The 26,187-nt window shown below is 36.4% G+C and overlaps 1 protein-coding gene across 1 annotated transcript; it reads left to right on the top strand.

Moving 5' to 3' along the window:
- On the top strand, nt 1-24,643 carry LOC127787264 (RGS1-HXK1-interacting protein 1). Its single transcript, XM_052315227.1, has 9 exons — nt 1-358; nt 16,673-16,739; nt 16,841-16,918; nt 17,225-17,277; nt 21,264-21,347; nt 22,752-22,804; nt 22,893-22,957; nt 23,056-23,114; nt 24,365-24,643. The coding sequence occupies exons 1-9, from the start codon at nt 113-115 to the stop codon at nt 24,452-24,454; spliced, it is 795 nt and encodes a 264-aa protein (XP_052171187.1). The 5' UTR covers nt 1-112; the 3' UTR covers nt 24,455-24,643.
- Nucleotides 24,644-26,187: the final 1,544 nt, after the last annotated feature.

Below are 26,187 nucleotides of genomic sequence, written 5' to 3'. Positions count from 1 at the left end.
GAGAAAATCCTCTGTACCTGTTCCCTCTGAATTACTCTCCATTTTTCATCCGAAAAACCAATCAAGAAGAGCTCACGAACCATACCGGAGAAATTTACATCATTGAGTCGAGATGGCGACGATGGCCGACTCATCAGAGGAGAAACAACAGCTACCTTCACCATCACTATCACCACACAACGATTACTCGAAATCGAAAACCCTAGAAGACGCAGTGCCATGGATCGACTACGCCGTGCAGCAGGCACGAATGGCTCAGAAGACCGTCGAAGACACCATGGACACCACAGTTGCCGCCACCAGATCCCGCCTCGACCGGTTTTTGTCCACGGGGTCGGCTCATCTCAATCAGACCATCGTAAGCTTGCCCTCTCGCAGTCCTTTCACCGTCTCTGTTTGATTGCCGAGGATTGCATACATATTCATTTGTCTTGTGCTGAATTTAACGTCGGGTGGCCTGATTTTAGATGTATTTGATCTTATCTGCCTTTTTATATCTGCATTTACCGGGAACGGAGAGCTATTTTGATTTGCCAAAGCACATTCGCATTCTGAAAAATGCAGAATATTTCATGTGGCGCACATGTTAGCGAAACTGTACTTACAAAATTTGTTTGAACCACAGAGTTATAGCAAACAAAACATAAATCATTTGTGCTAGTTTTTGAAAATTACTCTCCTAGAAAATGAAATTACGCGGAATGTTGGTGTTTTTATAGATTTTTTGTTGTTTCTACTTCTAAGAAAATAGGGTGAAAATGGAACTGGAGAATCTAACCAAATGGGCACTAAACTTTAGGTTTAGGTTTGTCGTTGCAACATGGATTTAAGCAGGGAAAAGAAGGGCAAAAGAATAACCTAGAAAAGCAAAGTTATTGATAGCGCCGAATATATCTAGCTTATTATTATTATTATTATTATTTTGGTTGGGTTAGAAAATGGGAAGAAAATGAATTGGCGGTTGTCCAAAGAAAAGGAAAATAATTTCTTCTGGTTGGGCTATCCTTTAAAATATTCCAGTCAACCCTTTTCCTTTTTATGTGTTTCCCTTCCCTTCACAAATCCTTGCTCCTAAACACTGTTTATATTGTACTTTTCATGCCAAGTCTTTAATTCTAAATTACCTCAAAAGCAATGCAAAGTAGTTATCTGTTTGGCTAATTTGTTTATTTATTTACAACTTGCAACATATGCCTTTTGTGATATGAAAAATAAACGGGTTTGATATTTGCATCATTGATCTACGATTTGAGCTATATTTTGTGTAATTAGAGGTGGTCTTTGAATCAAGAATAAAATAAATCTTAATATTTATTTGTCGAACTAAGAATTGATATAGCCTAATAAGTATTTCACCAAAAGATTGTTACAACAACATACCAAGCTTGTCTCTTGCTATGTGAGGTCAAATACATGAATTCTTGCTTGCCAGACTCCAGTTATTTTTATTTATGGCCTTATCTTCTCTAAGACCCTTCTTACCAATATCATACCTAAGCATCTCTCACCAAGTTTTTATTTTGCTAGATATTTGGTGGATTTGGGGTAAATTTGACTATCAGAAAATCAACTCGGCATTTCAACTTACCACTTTTCCCCGTGCATCCAGCTCCTTTTTATTTCACATAATCATAATAGCAATTGAAAATACCCATGCTCATTACCTGCTTTCTCCAAGTCACTAGGCCATCTCATGCTTTTAATCTTCCAAGAGAACAACATGCTTACATAACCTGCTTTAGAGGAAATTTATCCAGAAAAAAAACAATATAATTTTGCTACTAGATGTTGCCCCAAGTCTTGCAACTTATCCAAAAGGCAATATAATAAAGTATAGATAAATTGCTTTCATACTCCTGCCGTTTGGACCATTTGGACGAAGATCCCTTGTGATTTCTAGAGGTCCCTGTGGTTTATAATTTTTTCTTTGACACCTCCTCCATCCAAAACGGCGTTTAAGCTAAACTAAGCTAATTAAATTATATTAAATTACATTTAAGCAAAACAAATAAAAAAGTTCAACCAATAAATAAGAAAGAGAAGAGAAGCAGTGAGCAGTTCCAGTCAGTGGCGATGGGTTCTAATTGCCAATGGCTATGGGGCTCTAGTTGGTTTTTTGGCCATATAAGAGCAGAGTTGGGAGATAGATGAATGGTTGGCCTCTAGGGTGTGCAAACCCATGAGAAAATCAAATCATCCAGTTTCAAATCCAGAACCTTGCTGGGTTTGTTGAGGAAAATCACCGAGAGAGAGAGAGAGAGAGAGAGAGAGAGAGAGAGAGGCTCCATGCCATCATAGCTGCTGTCTCCACCACCTTTTCTCTTGCACACATCAGGTATAATTGGAGATGAACACACAAACTGTTTCTTGACTTGTATTGAACTTAGACGAGATATTTACACATGAGCAGGCCTTGATTTGCTCCTAGAATACAGGAATACAAAATACACATTTAGATATAGTACAACAAATAAGATAGGATTTAAACTTAAGTAATAGTTATCTCCTATCTTTGTAGAACTACTTTATCTATAAGTTCTTATCCCTTCTTTATCGTCTCAACTTTCTTTAATTTCAAAACCTTTCAAACTCTTCTTATCTTGCTATCTCCTTTCGACAACAAATATTTTTCGTATCTTCTTTCTTCAACACTTCCCCTCAAACTTGTGAATAGATGTCTTTCATTCCCAGCTTCCCTCTAATCAATTCAAAACATTGTTTAGTCATTGCTTTGGTAAGAATATTAGCTTCTTGTGAACCAGTAGAAATATAGGTAAGGTTGATCCCTCCATCTTCAATTCCCTGTTTAACAAAGTGTCAATCAATCCTCACATGTTTCATTCAGTCATGTTGTATTGGATTATTCACAATGCTTATTGCTGATTTGCTGTCACTGTACAACCTTGTAAGAGTAGTTATAGGTATCTTTATGTCTTCCATTAGTTTTTCAAGCCAAATTATTTCACACCCACTTTGAGCTATAGCTCGATACTCTGACTTAGCACTACTTCGAGCCACCACATTTTGTTTCTTCCTCTTCCATGTAACAAGGTTTCCCCATACATTAGTACAATATCCTGATGTAGACTTGCTATCCTTAATAGATCTAGCCTAGTTGGCATCCACAAAACCCATTATTCCTTGATCTTCAGTTTTTTTGAACAACAACCCCTTCTTTGGTGTTCCTTTAAGGTATCTTAGAATATGGAAAGCAACATTGAGGTGTTTGCTAGTGGGTGAATGCATAAATTGGCTCACTACACTCATTGCATATGCTATATCAGCTCGTGTGAGAGATAAGTAGATCAATTTTCCCACTAATAGTTGGTATCTTCATCTGTCTACTGGGCCCTCTGTTCCATCCTTTTTATTCTTCCAATTTGGTTCCAACGGTGTGCTAGTTGGCTTACAACTAAGCTTGTCTGTTTCCCTCAATAAATCCAATGTATATTTCTTTTGAGAGATAAAAATACCTCCCTTACTTTTTTTCACTTGCATTCCTAGGAAATACTTTAGCTGTTTTAAGTCTTTCACTTCAAAAACTCGCTGTAATTGTCCTATAAGCACCTCTATTTTTTTAATGTTATCACTAGTGACTATAATATCATTCACATATACAATTAGAATAGTTTTCCTGCCATCTGCCATATGCTTAATGAACATATCAGCCTGCCTTTGATTGTACCATAGTTGGTTTAAAGTTGTACCGAACTATTTGAACCAAATCCTAGGGGACTGTTTAAGTCACCATTGAGAAATGCATTTTTAATATCAAGTTGGTGTAACTCCCAATCCAAATTAGCTGCAAGAGAGAGCAAGACACGTATAGAATTTAGTTTTGCAACCAGAGCAAAGGTCTTTGCATAATCTAATCCTTGAGTTTCAGTGAATCCTTAGGCTACTAATTTGGCCTTGTACCTATCAAGGCTCCCATCATCTCTATATTTAATAGTAAATAACCACTTGTTGCCTACCACCTTCTTATCTTTAGGTAATGTCACAATCTCCCAAGTGCCACTCTTTTCCAATGCATGCATTTCATCCATCACAACAGTCTTCCATTGTGCATTTTGTAAAGCACTATAGATATCCTTAGGAATTTGAATTTCATCAACTTGGGTAGTAAAAGTCCTGAACTGTGGAGACAATCTGGAATATAACAACTGGTTAGATATAGGATGCTTGATACATGATCTTACCCCTTTCCGCTAGGTTATTGGGATATCCAGATCATAGGTTTCTATAGGTACTATCCTATGTTCTTCCTCTTTAGGTACTGTCCTCATCTCAATTACTTTAGGTACCGTCCTTTCCTCTTTTTCTAGTACTACCCTTGGTCCATCAGGCACTGGACCTTCCTCTTGAGGTGATGGCTGGCCTTGCCTTGGGTGATAAGATCTTTGAGAATAAACCAGGGGTGGTTTTTTTAGGAGCTTGGACCTGTTGTTCTCCCTTTTGATCTGTTGCATAATTTGGAGTGGGAGTTGTTGGAATACATGTATGGCAGTGTAGATAAATTTAAATTTTTTTGCATAACAAACATGCACAACGGAAGTCATTAATACACACACCATACACAGCTTGAGTATTTAAAGCAATATGATATTTCATCATATGAAAATACAATAAATAACATACCTGTAGTTCGATGTTAAGTGGGTGTAGAAATTGTTTCTACATTGTAACTGATTCTGCCTTAAGTTGTGGTGGGTTTAGTCTGTCCACACCTAGTGAGCTACTCGGTACCACGTTGTAGTCCTCGTCCCATGCTAGTCTGAGGGCTTTGATTCGCCTGCACTCGTGTGTCTCACCGGACTCTTTGGAATTTTCCACTCGTAACAATTACGCACTTGTAAATTCACAGAAGTAGACATATGAAGAAGAAGCCGTCAAGAGAAGCCTCAATTTCACCTCAACCCCTGCCTAATTTATGCCTCCTAATTTCTCCCCACCCCCTCCAATTTTGTGCCATGTGGACAACACTACCTTTGGCTGAGGCAGCATTGGGAGTTGACTCCCATCCTCAAGCCAGTTGATTGCTTAAACTGAGGCAGTTGACTCTTAGTGTTATATGTGTAGAAATCGCAATCAATTCCTTAACTTTTATCGACCCGTTGTTGTTAACATGTAATGATATATCCAAAACCATCATTAACAATTAATGGTGTTTGAGACAGAACAGGTGCACAGTGTAGATACCAGATGCCACACTATATGGTGTGATTTTCTTGGTTCATTCCTTGCTAGCAAATAGATAGCACCAAAACCTGTTTGGCAACGGCCGAAACACCTCAACTCTCGACCCATCACAAGAATCTCTCCATATTTCGGTGATGATCTAAAAGGTCATAGGAAACGCCTAACAGCGGTCCAGGACAATATAGAAGGTAATTAAGTATAACTTCAAGTGAGCCTATTACAGTTGAAGATTATCGAGTACCATAATCCTTCCATCACTCAACGTCCTGACTGAGCGAGAGTCATGGTGTGATAAACTCACAAACTCAGTAATTATGTGTCTGATCTTATCAGTGTGACTGGATGACACATCAAGAAACACTTTTCTGATTAATCATACTGTCTTGGCCAAGGAATTTCTTATCACACTAACAATAGATCACATAGGACGTTCACTTCATCAATGACGATGAGGATGACATATCCTGAAACAAGGTTGAATAATCATCCTATAGGCACGAATGAAATATATACACCCTAACTGCTAATAATTCTCCTACAATTTAGGAGTAGATATAAACTATCTACTTCCTAGAAATTAGGAAATTTTATCTCCTAAAACTTAGGAAATAAATTCAAACTTATACAACAATATCTGCAATTTAAAAATACAACATTTAAACTCTTGGAATTATCTATTTTTAAACTGGAGTAGCTTCTAGATGATCTCCTGATTCTTCTTATCACTTTTTCTGAGTTTCTCCAATACTCCCCCTCAAGCTAAGGAATAGACACAAGTCATTCCCAGCTTGCCAATTAGTAACTCGAACCTTGGCCTTGCAACGGTTTTTGTGAAAATATCAGCTACTTGATTTGTAGTTAGAATATAGGATAAGGTGATTCCTCCTTCTTCAATTTCCCTTTTTATAAAACTCCTGTCAATTCTTACATGTTTCATTCGGTCATGTTGAACCGGATATTTCACAATATTGATAGCAGACTTGCTATCACTATAAACTTATGTTGGTTGAGATAAGGATATCCGCAAGTCTTCCATCATCCTTTCTATCCAAATTACTTCGCATATCCCTTGAGCAATAGCATGAAATTCAGCCTCAACACTGCTTCGAGTCACTACGGATTGCTTTTTGCTTCTCCAAGTTACCACATTATCCCATAACTTGGTGCAATAACCTAAAGTTGACCTGTTATCCTCACGTGAACCTACCCAATCAGCTTTCGCAAAACATTCAATTCTTCTTTCATTAGTTTTCCTGAACATCAGCCCTTTCCTAGCCGTTTCCTTGAGGTATCTTAGAACATGGAACACTGCATTCATATGCTTTTTGTCATGACCCAAGTAGTAATTAAAGGGCAATATAGTAATAGTATTATAATAATAGTTAGGAGATATTTTAGAAGCAGATGGGGTGCATGTGCTAGGCCGCTATTGAGCTTGTAATGCCTATATAAGGCTACTGCTATTGGTTCGTTGGGGTATGCTGAAAAATTATGGAATTGAAATTCTAATTTCTTCTCTCTACCATTCTTCCTCTCTCTTCTGTTCTTCTATCTCTCCCACATTTCTCTCTACATCCTTCCCCATTCCTGTCCAAATATCCCTCTAAACTTTTTGCCCCTAATCCTAAGCCTCTTGGATCCCTCCGAATGCCAATTTCAACCCGTCATGAACCCTAGGTTCATGACACTTTTGAGTAGGGGTCCTTGAAGTATCTTAGAACATGGAACATTGCATTCATATGCTTTTGAGTAGGGAAATGCATGTATTAACTTATGACACTTACTGCATAAGCTATGTCTGGCCTTGTAACTGATAAATAAATTAGTTTACCAACCAACCTTTGGTACCTTTCTTTTTCAACAGGAGTGTCTTCTTTTTCTTCAACATTCCAACCCTTTTCTAGAGGAGTACCAGCTAGTCTGCATGCTAACATCCCAGTTTCCTTTAACAATCAAGTGTGTACTTCCTTTGAGAGATGAATAGCCCTTCTTTACTTTGAGTTACCTTCATTCCTAGGAAGTATCTCATGACTCCTAGGTCTTTCACTTCAAATTCAGTTTTTAATTGCTTTTTCAAATTTTTAATTTCTTGTAAGTCATTGTCATGTGTCACGAGTAGGAGGGGTGCTAATGTAATAAGGGTATACTACGAGTAGTAAGTAGTGTATTAGAAGTTTGCATTGAGGAGTTGTAATTTGTTTGTTGCCGCTTTAGGAGTAGTACATTCCCAGCAACGACATTCTGTTATGCACATGGGCTGGTGATTTGGCTTTATAAGCAGCTGTCCAACTCACCAGTGATTATGAATGAATATTCCTAGAAGTTTCTATTCTCTCTCTCACTTTATCTCTCATTCTCCCTGCTGAATCTCTTCCCCCTAATTCTCTCAATCACTCAACCCGGAAGCACAGTCAGCTCTTCGGAAGCTGACAGTCATCACCTGTCACAATAATGTCATCAACAAAAACAATTAATATGGCATTTTTACCTTCTACTATAGACTTTATAAACAAGGTATAGTCAGCTTACCCTTGCTTATATCCCAAGATATTGAGAGTCATGCTAAATTTCTTGAACCAAGCCCTTGGAGACTACTTTAATCTATATAGGGATTTATTTAACTTGCACACATTTCCACTGCCAATTTCCTATTCAAATCCTGGGGGATTCTCATATATATCTCCTCATTGAAGTCACCATTCAAAAAAGCATTTTTAATATCAAATTGAAGTAGAGGCCAATCAAGATTAATAGCAAGGGAAATTAATACCCGAATTGAGTTGAGTTTGGCCACATGAGCAAAAGTTTCCTCATAGTTGATCCCATATGTTTGGGTAAACCCTTGTGCAACCAATCTTGCCTTGTATCTTTCAACACTTCCATCTGCATTATGCTTTACTGTGAAAATCTATCTACAACCAAGCACCATTTTGTTTGAAGGTAGTTTAACAATCTCCCATGTGTTATTTTTCACCAAGGCACTCATCTCCTCCATAGCTACAGCTTTCCACTTAGGATCACTCATAGCCTCTTGAATATTTCTTGGAACAACAATCCTGTCAATACTTGCTACAAATCCCTTGTACTGAGGGGATAATTTAGCATAAGTCAAGTGATTAGACATAGGATACTTGACACAAGATCTTACCCCTTAGAGCAATAGGCATAGCCCAATCCAAAATATCACTGCTGGTAAACTCATTTTCAGTGCTGTTTTTTGATAGGCCAACATCTAGAAGTGATGATTGGTTTTGTTGTCCCTCAAGATGGGCCGTTGAACGTCTAGCATACACTTGCAAATGATGTTTAACTGCTGAATATGGTGTTGGAACATGAGGTTCAACTGCAATTTCTGGCTGAGAAGATGGATTAAGAGAAATAGGAGAAGAGCTTGAAGGATTTGCCCTTATGTTATAAGAACTTGAAGGCCTAACAGGCGGAGAGGTCAGAAATTCTCCCCTTTGAGAGCATAAGGGCAAAGGAGCATCAAGGGAAGGAAAGGAAATAGTATTAGGATCCACGAGGGATGGAGATGTAGCAACTGAAACTAGTGAGGGGTAAAATGATTGGTCTTCATAGAATGTGACATCTGTGGAGACCAAGACTTGTCTTTTGAGAGGGTTATAGCATTTGTAACATTTTTGGGAGGGAGAGTACCCAATAAAGATACATTTAAAGGTCTTGGGGTCAAACTTGGTACGGTTGAGTTGATTATTGTGAACATACACAGTGCAGCCAAAAATTTTTGGAGGAGGAGAATGTAAGTGGCTAACAGTTGGGTAGAGAGAACAAAGGACAACAAGAGGGGTCTAAAATTTCAGGGTCTTTGAGGGAAGTCTATTGATCAAATATACAGCTGTAAGGATTGCTTCCCCCTAATAGAAATGTGGGACATGGGTGGTGAACATCATAGCTCGAGCCATTTCTAGAAGATGGCGGTTTTTTCTTTACGCCACACCATTTTGTTGTGGTGTGTGTATGGACAAGAGCTTTGATGCAGAATGCCATGTTCAGATAGATAATTGGTAAGGTCACGAGAGAAATATTCTCGACCATTATTAGTATGGAGAATTTGGATGGAAGTTTGAAACATATTTAAGATGAGTTTGTGAAATTTCTTAAAAGTGTTGCAAGCTTCAGATTTTTCCCTCATAAGGTATACCCAACATGCCCTAGAATGATTATCAATAAAGGTTATAAACCACTTAGAACTAGAAATATTAGGGGTTTTAGATGGTCCCCATTACTATGAACTAAATGGAATGGTTTAGATGGCTTATAGGATTGAATTGGATGAGAAGAACGAGACTGTTTGGCAATGGTATACTGTTTACACGAGAAAGTTTGATTTTTATTGATGAAAAAATGTGGATACAAGAATTTAAGATAAGGAAAACTTGGGTGACCTAAATGATTATGCCACAACAAAACCTTGGCATCGGTTGTGGCTGTCAAAACAACCTTATTTGTAGAAGAAAAAATCATATCCTCTGTCAAATAATAAAGCCCATCCTTAGCTTTAGCATTACTAATCGTCCTCCCCGATACTTGGTCCTAAAATAAGCAATATGAAGGAAAGGCCACACAACAATTCATATCTTGAATAATCTTATGGACTGATAGTAAATTATATCTTAAACCAGAAACATGTAAAACTGATTTAAGTGTTAAATTAGAAATACAAACTGTTCCATGTCCTTTGGCTAGAGAAGTGGTATCATCAGCCATTGAAATGTTTATAGGGTTGTCACAAGGGGTGTATTCTGTCATTGAACAGGTTGAACATGCCATATGGTCGGAAGCACCCGTATCTACTATCCATGTATTCTTAGAGAGTTTGCTGGAATTTAGAGAGTAATGGGGATTACCTTGTAAAGCAGTAGCTGCCATAGGAGGACTTGGAGAGGATATACCTTGATTCAACAACTTATACAAGGTCTGAATCTGCTCCTCTGATAGGTTAAGGTTGGCACTGTTTCCTTTTTCCTGTTTCCTGCTTCCTTTGGTGCATCAACTATGTAGGTAGTCCTTTCACTCTCCCTTTTTCCTCTTAACTTCCAGTTAGCCGATTTCCCATGAATTTTCCAACATGTTTCTTTGGTATTATATGGCCTTTTACAGCGGTCACACCACTACTTCTCCCATCCTAGATTCTTTGGTTAACTCTCTTCTTGTTTAAAACTTGCTAAAATAGAATTTTGGTGAGCTAAAGGGGACTCACCTTGCTGATTTAGCATTACTATTCTTCAACTTTCCTCCCTCCGCACCTCAACAAAAAGTTCTCGAAGTGAAGGCAGAGGTTTTGTACCCAAGATTATGCCTCTTACTTCATCCAAATCATGGTTAAGACCATGTAGGAAATCAAACACCTAATCCTTCTCAATCATCTTATTATACCTTGTACTATCCGTAGAACATTCCCAATTAATGGTGTAAAATAGATCCATCTCATGCCAAAGTTCAACCAAAACATTAAAGTAATCAGTAACATTTAAATTACCTTGTCGTGTGGTCCTAATGGATGATCTAATTTCAAAGCATTGAGATGAGTTCTCCAAATCTGAGTACATGTCTTGGACCAACCGAATCCCATATTTCCTTTGCGGTTTTATAGAATAGGTAAGTTCTTCCTATTCTAGGCTCCATCGAATTGATCAGCTAGGCCATTATGGTAGAATTCTTGGCTTCCCAGGTACCATATGTGGCTACTGTGCTCGGTAGAGAAAGAGTAGAGCCGGTTAAGTAACCAACCTTGCATTTTCCCTTGATTACTAGCATAACTGATTGAAATCATTCTCTAAAATTACTCCCATTCAACTTATGGTGAGTAACTTGTATAGGAAGATGATCAATTGAGTTGCTGGAAAGATTTGTTGCAGAACTCGAAGGTGGATCAGACGGATTGATCGGAGAACTTGTGGCAGAAGCCTCGATTAGAGTGGGATTAGGTTGAGTATCGGCCATTGACGAAACAAGGTGCAGACAGAAGAAACAAATAAAATTGCTTGATGAAGCAAGGTGTGGACGGAAAAATAGAATAAAGGCTGCTTTAGGATTGAAGAGCAGGCTCTTATCCCATGAAACAAGCTTGAATAATCATCCTATAGGCATGAATGAAATATATTCACCCTAGCTACTAATAATTTGCCTACAATTTAGGAGAAGATATAAACTATCTACTTCCTAGAAACTAGGAAATTTTATCTCCTAAAACTTAGGAAATAAATTCAAACTTATATAACAATATCTACAATTTAAAAATACAACATTTAAACTCTTGGAATTATCTATTTTTGTACTAGGGCAGCTTCTAGATGATCTCCCGATTCTTCTTATCACTTTTTTCGAGTTTCTCCAACATATCCTATCTCTGAACACCTGTCTCCATGCACTAGCAATACAAAATCACATAGATAAGCCTCCCCACCTTGCAATTGAATGGTTCGACGCATTAGTAAATCCTGTACACCAATGCACAAGACAATCGTGTTAGTTCAAGTTTAAGGATCAATACAGAATCACAACTCGATGACAAAATCATTATCCATAATGCCATGTGATTAGTCATCAGTGTCACATTCAATGTGTTGTTCCCCAACAACCACCCGCGAGTTTACTAGAGACATCTCCATGTCATATGATACGTGACTCACCACCCCTAATCATTAGTATTATTAATCAAGGTAGTAAATATCGTGTCAGTTCGTAATCGACTAATCAGAGTCCATATCCAATTAATCTAAGGATCATGATTCTTTAAGAAATCCTGTTACTAGAGAATCTCGTCGCATATTTTGAACGCCTTAAGGATAAGACTCTCAAATAGGAAATTCAGGGACTCATTCATATGACAAACTAGAGAGTTAAATGAATGAAGATAAACTTTCCTTTTATTAATTATATACAAAGATACATCACATGTATTAATATTACAAGCCCACTAGACGTTATCTAAATCTAACATTAGGGCACATCACTAACCAGAGTAACTATATTAACTACCTCAGGACAAAACAAAGAATCCCAACATTGCTCTCCATTAGGGTTAGTAGTCCCCTCCTGTAGAGATATGTGGGAATAAAAATATTGATTCACAAGGAAAGAGTCATCACACGAGACAACAAATTTTCTAGTGTTAGGACAATTGTAGCCTTGTGTTGGAGAGTAGCCAACAAACACACATTTCATAGACTTAGGTTCCAATTTGGAGTGAAATAAAGAGTAATTATGCACACACGCTTTACAACCAGAGACCTTTGGTGACAGTGAATTAAGCATTCTAGTATGAAGTGGCTAGCTAGCAAAAAGAGTGCTCAAGGGAGTCTTAAAATTTAGTATCTTGGTAGGGATTCTATTGATAAGGTATGCAGCTGTAAGAATTGCCTCTCCCCAATAGGAATTAGGAATTGAGCTTGTAAACATCAAGGATTGGGCAGTTCAAGGAAGTGCCAATTCTTTCTCTTAGGCACTCCATTTTGTTGTGGATTATAAGGACGAGTACTTTGATGAATAATCTCATGTTCACTCAAGTAGGTATTAAACTCATTTGAGAAATATTCCCTGCCATTATCTGACCAAAGGATATGGATTGAAGTTTGAAAAACGTTGCATACCATTTGGTGGAATTTTCTAGCAATTGCATAAACTTCTGATTTTTCCTTCGTTAAGAAAACCTAACAACCCTTGGTATGATCATCTATGAAAGTGACAAACCAGTGGGTGTTGATTAGATTAGGAATTCTTGCTAGTCCCCATACATCACTATGCACTAAATAAAATGGCTTGGAGGGTTGGTAAGAATGAATAGAATGTGAGACTTTAGTTTGTTTAGCAAGTATACACTGCTCACATTGAAAAGAATCACTCCCTTTATTAATAAACAAATGAGGCTGCAAGATTTTCAAATACCTAAAACTAGGATGACCTAACTGTTTGTGCCATAACTAAATATTGAAATCTGCGACAGTAGAAAGAGAGGATTTTTATGTAATCTAGATGAAGTGGGAGTACAGGTTGCTCCATTAATATAATAAAAACCTTCATTTCCCCCAGCATTGCCAATCATCTTCCCCGAAGTTAGGTAATGAAAAACACAATGAGATGGAAGAAATGTCACCTTGTAATTAATATCCTTTGTTAGCTTACTGATGGACTATAGTTTACACTTCAAATTAGGCACATATAGAACATATTTTAAATGCAGCGCGGGCTATATATACTGATCCTTCTCTTTTATGTCACGTTTTAACGGCTTGGGTGACTTACATGCGAGGAGCGCGGGCTATATATACTGATCCTTCTCCTTTATGTCACGTTTTAACGGCTTGGGTGACTTACATGTGAGGGTAGTTATAGATGATGTGACTTGTACCTAGAGAAGCTATATGTAATTGTACTCTTTCAGTTTTGGGGGGATTTGCGGCGCGGGGATGTAGTATGTAAATGACTGATCCCATCAGCCTAGAGGCATCTGGAAATGGAATTGAAATTGATCTGAATTCTCCCTCACCATTTCTCTCTCTCTCTTATTTTCCTCTTTGTTCTTCTTTATTCTCTTACAGAATTCTCTCGGATCACATCCGATCAGTGAGAATTCTTTGTCAGACCAGAGATATGACACTTTAGCATAGGACACTGCCCCATCAGCCATTGTCACAGTTATAACCATATCACACCTTTTATAGGTTGACAATCTATGTAATGAACCTATCATATGATTTGAAACGCCTGTATCTATAATCCAAATATCTATAGATAGAATTTTAGAGAAGAAATATTGATAGGATGTACCTTGTTTGGCAATTGACACAGTTGGTTTAGGAGATTCAGCTAAATTAGATGGCTTTGTGACCTTTGTCTTATTTAATATCTGTTGGAGTAGCTCCAATTGATCCATTGTTAGGGTGAGGTTAGTCGTTTTGCCGCCTTTATACTCTATTGCATAGGCTGTCTGAGTCACCTTCTTTTGATTCTTAGCCTTTTAGTTGGCTGGTTTACCACGAATTTTCCAGCAAGTATCCTTAGTATGATAGGGCTTATGATAGTGATCACACCATTGTTTATCTCTTGTGATTCACCACGCAGTGGTGATGTTTTTAGTTTAGAAGTAGCAAGGGCTGAATTTTGAGTGTTATTTTCACTTGTAGAAAAAGAATTCATCATTACCTTCTTACAACTTTCCTCCCTTCTTAACTCTACAAATGCCTCCCGGATCGATGGGAATGGTTTAGTTCCCAGTAGTCTTCCTTGAACCTCGTCTATGTCAGAATTGAGGTCATGAAGAAAATCAAACACTTGTTCTTTCTCCACCATTTTATTGTATTTAACTCCATCTTCAGTGCATTCCCATCCAATGTCATAAAACAAGTCCATTTCCTACCATAACTCAGTCAACATGTTATAATACTTGGTGACCGAATGATTACCTTGTCTAGTTGTCCTAATGGCCGACCGGATTTCAAAACATCGAGATGTATTCTCCATATCTGAGTAGAGTGCTTGCCCTGCCTCCCATACTTCGTTGGCTGTTTTATAGAAAAAGATAGGTTCTTCCTATCTTTGGCTCCATGGAATTAATGAGACAAGCCATAACAAATGAGTTCTCAACATCGCAGACTTCATAAGTGGCAGCTTCAAGATCTGGCATAGGAGTGGCATTAGTCAGGTATCCCACTTTTCCTTTCCCTTTAATAACCACCAAAACTAATTGAGACCATTCTCGAAAATTAGTTCCATTTAGCTTATGTTGTGTAATTTGACGGGTATGACTGTCTAGAGAAATCGGAACAGCTGGGATTTGTGTGGTTCTGGTGGGTGTAGGGCTAGTAGTGGAAGTTTCACTTCTTGGTGGATTGCTAGCCATCGTAAAACTACTATTTGGTGAAGGAGAAGGATAAGATATTCAGCCACAAAATCGATGGCTCTGATACCATGAACAAAACAAAAGAACCTAAGTAGGAATACCTTAGGTATAATTGGAGATGAACACACCAACTGTTTCTTGACTTGTATTGAACTTAGATGAGGTATTTATACATGAGGAGGCCTCGGTTTGCTCCTAGAATACATGGATACAAAATACAAATTTAAATATGATACAATAGATAAGAGGGTTTAAACTTAAGTAATAGTTCTATCCTACCTTTATGGAACTACTTTATCTATAACTTCTTATATCTTTTTTATTGTCTCAGCTTTCTTTAATTTCAAAACCTTTCAAACTATTCTTATTATCCTATCTCCTTTCAGCAGCAAGTATTTTCGTATCTTGTTCCTTCAACAGTTTCTGACAGACCCAAAACTGCAGGCGGTTAGAAGCTGTTGCCACTCATGATAGGGCTAATTTTTATTATTTGCTGAATTTTTATTTCTTATTTTTGTTTAAATGTAGTTTAATATAATTTAATTAGCTTAATTTAATTTAATTTAGCTTTAATTAATGTTGCTTGTAACAGAGGGTTCAGGGCCTTCGGAGTCATTTTTGAACTACAGAGGGGCAAATGGGCCAAATTGCAGGGGTTTTGAAGGCAATTTACCCATAATTTATCTCCTCGCCACCTCACAGCTTTGCATTAACTCTTGCATAGACATAATGATGGCTATGTTGAGTCCCCAAAAAACTGATTTATTTTTTAAAATTTTAAATTCCCTCATGTGAGGCCCAAATTTGCAAATTTGCAGATTGAGCTACTTAAGCTCCAATTAATCACATATATTGCAAAGGTATGCAGTGTCACAATGATCAGGGAAGACGAGAAGAAAGAAAATAAGAAGATAGGAAGAGAATAGGCGGGGAAAGGGAAGAATAGAGGAGATGGGACTAAGGAAGTGGAGAAGTAGAAGACTAGGGAGGCATGGTTACAAGGGGGAAAATAGAAGCATTGGGGGGTGGGGGAGAGAGAGAGATCCACAAAGAAGTACAAATATATCCCAATCTATGGGATCATAGAAGCAGAGAAGAAATAGAAGATTAGGGAGGCATGGTAGCAAGGGAAAAAATAGAAGCATTGTACAGAGAGAGTCCACTAATCATGATCTCTGACAGGTGCTCATGATATATCCCAATTTACGGGATCATTTTGGAACTTGTCACTAATGCTTCCAAAGGAGTTTCCAGATAAGCTTTTCACCCGATGTGGAGTGTTTGATGTATTTTATTCTGTTGACAATAAGTAAAAGTGGCTTTAAGTGTGGACGTTGTTTGTGCTGTCTCTCATGTGCTGTACATGATTGTAAAATCAACTGAAATTAGAAATAGTTGGGATTAAAAGCTTTATGGATTTTTTATTTTTTTCCCTGAGTGAATTATACTGTCGTATGTCTGTAGGATAACTTGGCAGCGTGATATTTATTCTATTTGCTCACTTCATAATTTTGCTTTCTTTGTTTTCTGGTCCACCGCCATAGTTCCAGTGCTTTCTGTGGAGCTATGGATAGTTTCATATCTATCTCTTGTTTGATAATTTGGTTGTAGGATTCTCTGCAAGATTTCAAGTCTGAGTATGCTGTTTATGAAGCTTTTGTGTTTGGGAAGATCAAAGGTCTGTTCTGCTTCAGTGCCTCACTTCTTCTTTCAGCTGACTCTTAAATCATTGGGTTTTCTGTCTATTGTATTGTTTTCACTATTACATCATTTCTTCAGAGGCAATTCTTGTTGCGGCTTCACATCCATTGGCTACAGGCAGTGCTGCTGTTGGCGTGGCATTTTTGGCTCTAAAGAGTATGGAACTAATTTACAAATAAACAATTTTTTGCCGCCATACTTTTAGGTCTTCCTTACTAAGCTCTAATAACCATGTCACAGTTTCTGAATTGAAACTTGCCTGGGGTGCAGTTCTTTTTGGCCCTAGTATTTAGAAGATTTAATGGATATCTCAGCAAGAAATGAAAAGGCTGAACAAGCAGTGAATCTTCGTATCTTGGGTTTTTAATTTTTGTTGGTATACTCAGCCTATAGTAAATTTTTCTGCATGATTGGTTGCTAACTAGATTCCTTATTTGCCCTCAATTTGTTTACTACTTGCAGGGCCCAGACGTTTCTTGTACTACAATACTCTGCGCCTCTTTTCCAGCGAAGAGGTCAGCAAAACAAGCATCATCAGCTGTTTCAAGTTGTCTGATTATGCTGAGGAATTTTGCTTCTAAATATAAATGTTATAATTTTTGCTTCATAAATGTAACAATGCAAAAACATTAATGTTGTGTGTTGTTTGACTTAATGCATACACATCGTAAAAAAATGCCTAAATTTCTACCATCTCTTCAGTCTTCATTCATCAAATGCACCGTGGAGTTGTGATGAACTGGTGGTCAAACTTTTTGGATAAAGTTTTGATATTAAATTTTTTATTTAGCTTTCAATCAAACATTGAAAAAGATAAGTTTTTCTTATTCTTCATCTTCTGGAAAGGCTTGGTGTCTGCATTTTTGCATAGCTTTTCATAATTGTGAACTTAGATGACTTGGATTAGCCAAAAAAAAAAAAAAAGGGACTTAGGTCACTTGACATGTTCTTTGAGACTCTGACAACAAAAAATTCAGGATGTTGGATTGGATGTTTTGTTTTGGTGAGAAGGTAAGGGGTATCCCTGGTCAAGAGGCTTACCACTGCAAGGGTAAGGGCAAGGCCATTTTCATATGCTGCTTTACCTTTGCTTTGCAAAAAGGTTGTTTCCACAACTCAAACCTGTGATCTTCTAGTAACAAAAGAGCAACTGTACCATTGCTACCAAGGCTTGCCCTCTTTGGCAAGAAAGAATCTAATGAATCTTCTTCCTTCTAATGGGCTCCCAAGGGGAAAGGTGGAAAGGGATTTGGCATATAAAAAGTCCCTTTAATGTGCCATTTTTTGCTTGGATGATGATGTCTGTAGAGTTGGTTTTGAAACAGTGGCAATTTGAGGAAGAGGAGAAGAAAAAGGGAAGGGAGAAAGACTGAGAGAAACCAGAGAAGATAGAAGGAGATTGTAGTCAAGTATGGAATCGTTACATTCTCTATAATCAATTAAACATAAAATTACCTGCTATCTCTACTTTATGAATACAAGAGATGGTATAATCCAATTTGAAAAATGAATAAGAAGAAAGGAAAAATTAAAATTGGAAGATAATGAAAAACTAAAACTATGAAAATACTAAACAAGCACCAATTCCTGAATTCTTGTATTCCTTTCTTCCTTCTCCTTCTGTAGTGTTGGTGGAATTTGCTTCTTGATTGCCACGATATGTTTTGGTGGGCGACTGGGTGTTGCATGCATTAGAGTCATGTGAGTGTGATTCACCTTTTTTTGGACTGTCCTGGTAGTTAAGACAATTTTGAACTTACCTTTTCATTATTATTATTTTTTTTTTTTTGGGGAGGGGTGGTGGGTTTGGAATGAGTGAACATACATCTTTTTGTGGCTCTTTTTTTTCCCAGCAACATATTATAAGAAAGTTTGGGATTTATTTTTGACTCTTTGATACAGTGGATATTTTCATTTCTCCATTGGACTTTTTGTTATATTTCACTTACCTATAAAAGAAAAAAGTCAATTTGTAGGGATTTGGAAGCATGTTCAGTTACCAACTTTTTTTGTGTATGCAAACTTAGAAAGATTCCTCGTTTTACAAGGTTGGATTTCCATTTTTGCTTAGATTGAGGTGCTACATTCAAGATTGTTGATCCAAGTGATTATGCCATATAAAATTTTTCAGTGTGAGAGACAGTCATTCCTCTTTTTATTATTCATTATTTATTTTGGTGGGGGAGGGGCATAAGTAAACAGAGTAAACATATTATAAAGAAAAAGGTTCAGGCTTTGAACTGTTAAGGAATACAAGTAGGAACAGTGCTATGTTAAACATATTAAAGAGTGAATGTATTAAGGAATACAAGTTTGAACATATTTTTCATGTACCTGCTGTTAGTTTTGATTGTACCTTTTAATAGCATGTACACGGTTGTACTTAGAGGCTAGCCAGCAGTTGTACTTGGAAGGTAGGAGCCTTCAGTTGTACTTGATTTGAATTTTTGGCAGCCCTATTGGCGCCAAACCACTGCTTCCTGGATCTGTATATAAGACTGATCCAGCATAATTCAAGGCATCAAAGAGTATTATTCAGAAAAATCTGGTTACTATCTCTCTCAATTTCCCTCTCTCTCTCAGTTCTCCCTAATCTCTCTCCCTGTCTCTGTTCTTCCTGAAACCCCTTCCCATTTCTTCTGATTTATCTCCCTCAATTCCTTCCAGTTATCTCTTAAAACCCTAGGTTACACCCTAGGTTCATGACAATATTAAAGATTAGTTTTCCATTGCTTGTGAGCAAACTTAGATGCTTAGGAAGAAATGCTCTAAGTGGCAAAGGGGTGAATGGAAATAAATTCTATCACACTTTGCATTAGATTGTATGCTGCATATATATACAGAAGCTGCTATCAGCTTTCTCCTAGAATCTAGGAATTCAAAAAACAAATTCGAAAATACAATATTGTCAGGTCTAATAGATCTGACAAGAATGTCTCAAGAATTCCGCAAGGAATTCTGGAGAGTTATGTAGAAGACTTGATCGGACAGAGAAGAAGGGAGAGAGAGAGAGAGAAAGAGAGAAGGAATTGAGAGGGAAATTCAAGATTCAATTCATTCATATCCTCCTTGGATGAGATCAGTCTCTATTTATACTGATCTTCCCTCAATCAATTGAAATTCTCCCGCCTAGTGTAACTTGTATCCTAACTGCCTAGCGCCACTTGCAACAAGCATGTGCGCGTTAGTTATTCTATTTCCCTCCTAATTTCCCAAGTTACAATTAGTTATTTAGGCAGTACATGACAAATACAACAACATATAAGATAGAATTTAAACTTGAAAATTAGTTTTCCTCCTATCTTTATGGAACAGCTGTAACCGGTTATCTTCTTTTGAATTCAACCTCTTCTTCTTATCATCTTATCTCTTATTCAAACTAACTACTCTTATCATCATTTAATTTGGAATTCCACTCTAATCCGGAATTTCTTCCTCAACAGTTCGTAATAGCATTGTTAAAAGTTTAACATCTATTGCACCGAGTTTACAGAGATGGAATTCCTGCTGCTGCTGGAGACAACTTGTTGCCACATAAACAGTAATGTATTTATGAGAACTGAAAACAGTATCTGGAACACAAGTTTAATAAAAATACAAATGTTGATGATATCAGGGTAAAACTTGAAGATTAAGTAATACCAAGAAAAGGTAAGTTCATATATTTTGCATCAATCATCCAAAAAGATAGGGAGGTTAATAAGGTTGTTAGCCATAGAATAAGGCAAGATGGTTAAAATGGAATAGTGTATTTGGAGCTTTATGTGATTGTAAGATTTTGTTAAAGTTAAAAGGAAAATTTTATAAGATAGGTATAAGACCTGTTTTGTTGTATGACACCGAATATTGGGTAGTAAAGCACCAACATGTGCAAAAACACAAGTATAATGGAGATGAGGATGTTAAGATGTATGTATGACCATACAAAAAAATATAAAACTAGAAATGAAGTTATTTGTCAGAGTGTTTCCAATTGAAATAAGATGTGCAGGACACCATTAAAATGGTTTGGTCATGTGATAAGAAGACCAATAGAGACTCTTGTGAGGAGAGTGGATGGAACGGAATTAGTATTTGACAAAAGGGGTATAGGAAAACTAAGAAAAACTAGGTGGCAGACACTTAGTATGTATGAGTTAGAAGGGTCTTCCAAATGACAAATCTATAGATAGAAACAATTCACGAACTATAATTCATACAGCTGATCCCACATAGTGGGATTAAGGCATGATATGTTATTTTTATTGTTGTACAAAAACTATTCTATTCTATACAAAATTATGAAGAAAGATGCAGCGCCCCTTTCCCTGCTTGCACTGGAATGTAGTCTAAAAGCTTGCAGCTGAAATAAAAACCTTGATAATATACATTCAGCATTTCTTAACTCCTAATGTATCATGCTATTGCAAACCTAATACAGTGAACCAAGTTGCTTCCTGTTAATAAATATTCAATTAACATAATCTAATTACTTACTTTTTCCTGTACATTGCTGGTGCAGTCATTGATCTCCAGAGCTGATGCTAAAGTAAAGGAGTTGCGGCAATCAATTGATCTTTTGAAGTTGGAATGTGAAAAGTTGGAGGTTATATTTTTTTTGCTTCCCCCACCCCCAAATTTTAACTGCATACCTGTTAATTTAATTAATTATCATTCTCAGATTGTTTGGTTGAATTTGGAGGCTTGTTCTTGTATGAATAAATTTATATTTTTTAATTTGTTGTCTCTTAACTCTTTTTTCTCTCATTGCACAAGTCACATTAGGTTTCCAAAGTGGATTTTGGGGGTTTACAGCATTTGACTTATTTTTTCTTGCAGAATTTGGGTAACTTTGTGAGCTTTTAGTTGCAATTATGCCATCTTACCTGAAAGTATAGTTTTCAAAGCAACAAAAATTAGGACTACAATTTTGAGGAGCTGTTTTGATTTAAAAACTATTGAGTCAAGCTAATGGGAGCATTTTAAAAATTAAGGTGTAATGATAAATGGGCAAAGCGAACAAGAAATGGACTGTTGAACCCATACAGTGGATTTAGCACTTCTAATTTTAGGTCCAATGGTGGGAATATGGGATGCTTGTTGATTTAAAAACCTACTGGTCTCTTTGAGGGATTCTATATGCATTTTAACCTTGACATGGTCTTTCTGAAAGTCCAATAATTTGTTATATGAATCCATTATCATCTAACTTGTGGAAAAGTGACAGGGAAGTAAGTTGAACATCAAGCATCTGCCTTTCTTATTTTCACATGTAGCATTTTGTTTTTATCTTTCTATTTTCATTTTATCTTTTAAGGTTTTGGACACAGAAAGGATCTCAGAGTGCAATGGTTTTTAGGCCATTCGTGTTCTCTAATTCATTTAGGTTTTGCCAAACCTAGACACTGTGTTACATGGTTTACATATCGTTAGCTGTTTTCTTTGAAATTCTTGTGAAAATAAATTTTGTTTTTCTTAATGTGAACAGTAAAAAGAGCTTCAAAATTGTTGCCGCATGTCTTGATCTTTTCAACTATTTTTCCAGCCCTGGCATTGGGGTTGAGGGTGGAGGAAATAATAGATCATTGAATTTCATCTATTGCAAGTGGCCATAAATAGAATCTTTTATTTGGATCTCCCTCTTGCTTTCAAGTGAATGAAGCAATGCTAAATTCATGATGCTGCCATCACTAGAAATTCATTAACTATGCCTATGGCATTGCTTATTTCCGGCTTCCTATGGGTGTAACTTATTATCTCTAACTTTTGCCACTTTTACTTTAAAATATGATCTCTAAGATTGCAAGTAGTTTTACACATAGAAAGAGCAGTTACTAAATTAGCTTACAGAATGATGTGGTATGATATTAAATAACTTCTCTAAAACGTAGGCTGATGTGGCAAATGCAGTTAGGGTAACCTTGTCAGTTTATAAGTAGAGCTTCTGTGCAAATTTAATTACTTTAATGTTGCTTCAAATGTAATACATAATAGTTCTTTATTGTTTCAGAAGAGGGCATCACTAGCAGAAGAAGAAATGATACGAGGAAGAACCAAACTAAGGTTTGTGTATGTGAATGCAGTCAAATTTGTTGTACAAACTTTTCTTCATTGACTAACTTCCATTTTTGAATTTTTTTACTTTATATAGACAAGCAGGGAAGCAGATCCAAGGTGTCATACATTCAGCTTATAAAATTGAAAGACAAGCAGGGGGTACGAAATCTCCCTTGAATTACTTGACAAGCAAATTGAAACTCTTCATATGTACATTTCTTGGTGTATGGTCTCATGATTGTTTTTCATTATGTCAGGCCTGAAAGATGCCCTTGGAGAACTTCCTCGCAGAGAAGCATCTCATTTTCGATCCCAAGTAGGTTTCTGGTCATTAATACTTGGAGATTCTAGAATTACCCTAACTATTTCTTTGAAGGCTATTATCCTTTGCTTTTACATGAACATATCTCATATCTTTGTGCGTGTTACTGATCAAATTGTACATATGTATGCGTGTGTAGAAAGTAAGGAAACCTTGTTCTTAAAGCTGATAGGATTAGAGTTTGTGATAGTTTCTGATACTTTAGAGCCAAGTTTTGGTCTTAAAGAAGAGAGTAAATTGGATATACAAGTACTGCAGTTTCTATGTGCATATGGAAGTGTGTCATATGCTTTGATGACAATTATCTCTTTGTATAGTCAATTTCACAATTTCTCAACATTTCAATAATCCAGAAACAAAATTAGATAAATAATTCTTTGTGATTTTATCATGCGCCGCACACCCCCCCTGCCAAATTATTCTTCCTAGGCTACTAGGATCAGAAATTTTTGATAAGCACTCTGCATTTGTGCCATCCGTTGGTTCATATTTGGTCTGAAAAGAAAGTACAGCATTTGTTAATTGTCTGTTATGCATGGAAAAATGGAACAATGTAATGTAGACTGTCGTTGCACCAAGAAAGGCTTAAGAAAGATATGTATGCTAGTTGAATTAGTCATGCCAAACTTGATGACTTATATGCAACCACAATGCAATTAATTCCCAAGTTATAGGGCCAGGGGAGGGGAATATAATAAGGACCGGATGGAATCATGCATATTCAACTTACTAGGGCCTTGTGTGTTCATTTTATGTGAAAATATACTGGAAATCATTTCCAAATGTATATTTCTTCAAGTTTGTGTGAGAATGTGCCAGCTGCAGATACTGACCGGAAAAAGTGTGAGCACTTGTGGGGTGTTTTAATTGGCTAGAAACACTTCTCCTTCCTAGTAATTGTGATAAATTTGTGCTTTTATATTGGAAATAATTTGAAACATATGTTTGAAACAACACTATAAAGGCTGGAGCATTCAACACTTGATTGGCCCAAAGTATTTTGCTTATTTTAAAGAGGGAATTCCTGAGAGGTTCACAATGTTCTAAGAAGATCTGATAATATGTTTCTTTCTCCTCCTTTTACTACATCTACCTCAGAGCCAAGCAATGGCCTCTTTGTATGGATATTTATCTTTTATCTTATTGTTTGCATACTGATTTCCTTGATTAGTTTATATGGTTTACTTGAGTGACTATATGACTTTTGACACATTTGGATGCAAAATTGCTTCTGCTGATTTTAGGTTTCTAAACTTGCCGGGGAGGCAAAACGAGAAAGGAATGCCCTGACCAAGGAGGTTTCAAAGATCAACAATTACGGAATCTCAGTCTAAAACTATCACCCTTCCATGCTCTTGTTCCTTGTGGATTACAGTTAAATAATTTGAAACACAAGGCTGACATACTACAGATGCCTCCATTTTTCCTTACAAGAATAAGTCTTTGGAACGTGTGGCTTTGGATTTTGTTCTCAGGACACTCATCTCATATTTCTTGAAATATCAAATATAGTGTTTCTACTACTCAATTTATGGCAGGTACCGATCCACAGCCAGCATCAAGGTCAGGGGCAAGCAACAACTAAATTTACTGGCGGGTACAAGTTTGCTATTTTCCATCAATTATGTCTTCATATGCATAGGGAATTCTTTTGATCCTACCTTCTCAAGCTTTGGTTTCTGGTTAGATCTTGTGAAGATCATATCCTTTGTGCAATTTTCAACTGATCTTTTAATTATTACTCTTCTTTTTTTTTTTTTTTTTTTTTATTTTTGTTGTGAAAACTTTCAAGGGATGATCTGATCCCACCTTCCAAGCCGTTGATTCTCTACTGATCTTGCAAGGCTTAGGTACTTCTGTAAATTTTGGACTAAAATTTCAGTTTTTGTTTTTCTCCTTTCTGGCATATTCCTAGTGATTACATTAGTTTGTTCTGATCTACAAAGAGGTTGGCTATTTCTCTCTGTTGAGTCATGAAGTGAAACGGAAATGTTATTTACACACTTAAAGCTTGACATTTGTAGTGTCATTTTGCATTGACATCTTGTATCGTGTTATATTAATGCAAATGTAATGTAAAAGATATTAAAGTAAAATGTGAATATAATTGTGAAACTAAGTGTTAAAATAACATTTTCGAGTGAGAAATACTAGCAAGTGAGGGTTGATTTTGCTTGACACCTAACTCTTAGCGGATTTGGAACTAAGATGAATAGCTGAAAGTGGGTGGGTTCGGTTTAGGTTCTGCAGACTCAGTGTGGTTTGGTGGATTTTCTGGCCTGGTGCATGGATTTGACATGTGATTTCATGAGTTGTTCTGTCGGATGAAGACAGATATGTGATGATAGCATGCAAAACTCTTTTCAATTTAGTCCCTGTAAAAGCTACTGTAGCTACTATTTGTTAACTAAGATATAGATTATAAAAGATAAAATATGAAAAGAATTTTAAATTTTTATTAATTTTAATACATTTATTAAATTTATCTAGTGATTATTGAAAAAAAAATTATGTAATTTTTTATCTAATATTTTTTTAGATATATTTATTTTTTTTCTTCAAAATAAGTATATCTTGAACTTTATTGATAAAAAAAAATGTCTTTCAGTGCATTTTAAAAAATTTAACAAATAGGTTGATATAAATTTTGAAATATTTATCAACCTTATCTTGACTATTCGATATATTAGTTTGAATTTTTTTTTAATTTTATTTTGATATAATTTTATTTTACTTTTTTTAACAAATGTTATCTTATAAGAATGATAACGATGAATATTTTGCTGAGTACTCACAAAACTTACTCTAATTAGACTAAGTTAGGACTAAAACAAACTTTCCATAAAGGTGGTACCGGCTGTGGGTATGGAAGGAACCAAATTTTTTTATTGACGATGTGTATTGATTTCACTAAGTAACTCTTGAGAGCTTATTTGTTCTTTTAATATTTATAGTTAATAATTAAGAGGTGCTAAACCTAAATATTAAATTTCATATATGTCTAAACAAGAGCAACCCCAATGGAATTATCACTTTGGGCATTAATAGTAAAAGATCATGGGATGAG

Source organism: Diospyros lotus, chromosome 12 (genome assembly GCF_014633365.1).
Source record: "Diospyros lotus cultivar Yz01 chromosome 12, ASM1463336v1, whole genome shotgun sequence".
Classification (NCBI taxonomy): Eukaryota; Viridiplantae; Streptophyta; class Magnoliopsida; order Ericales; family Ebenaceae; genus Diospyros; species Diospyros lotus.
This window is presented reverse-complemented; position numbering and strand designations above follow the sequence as displayed.

Bases quoted from the DNA above. Each gene is read 5' to 3' on its own strand.
- LOC127787264 (XM_052315227.1), top strand. From the start codon at position 113: ATGGCGACGATGGCCGACTCATCAGAGGAGAAACAACAGCTACCTTCA. The intron at 17,278-21,263 runs GTCAGCAAAACA...TTGCTGGTGCAG, and splicing joins GCCTCTTTTCCAGCGAAGAG to TCATTGATCTCCAGAGCTGA. The intron at 22,958-23,055 runs GTACGAAATCTC...TCATTATGTCAG, and splicing joins AATTGAAAGACAAGCAGGGG to GCCTGAAAGATGCCCTTGGA.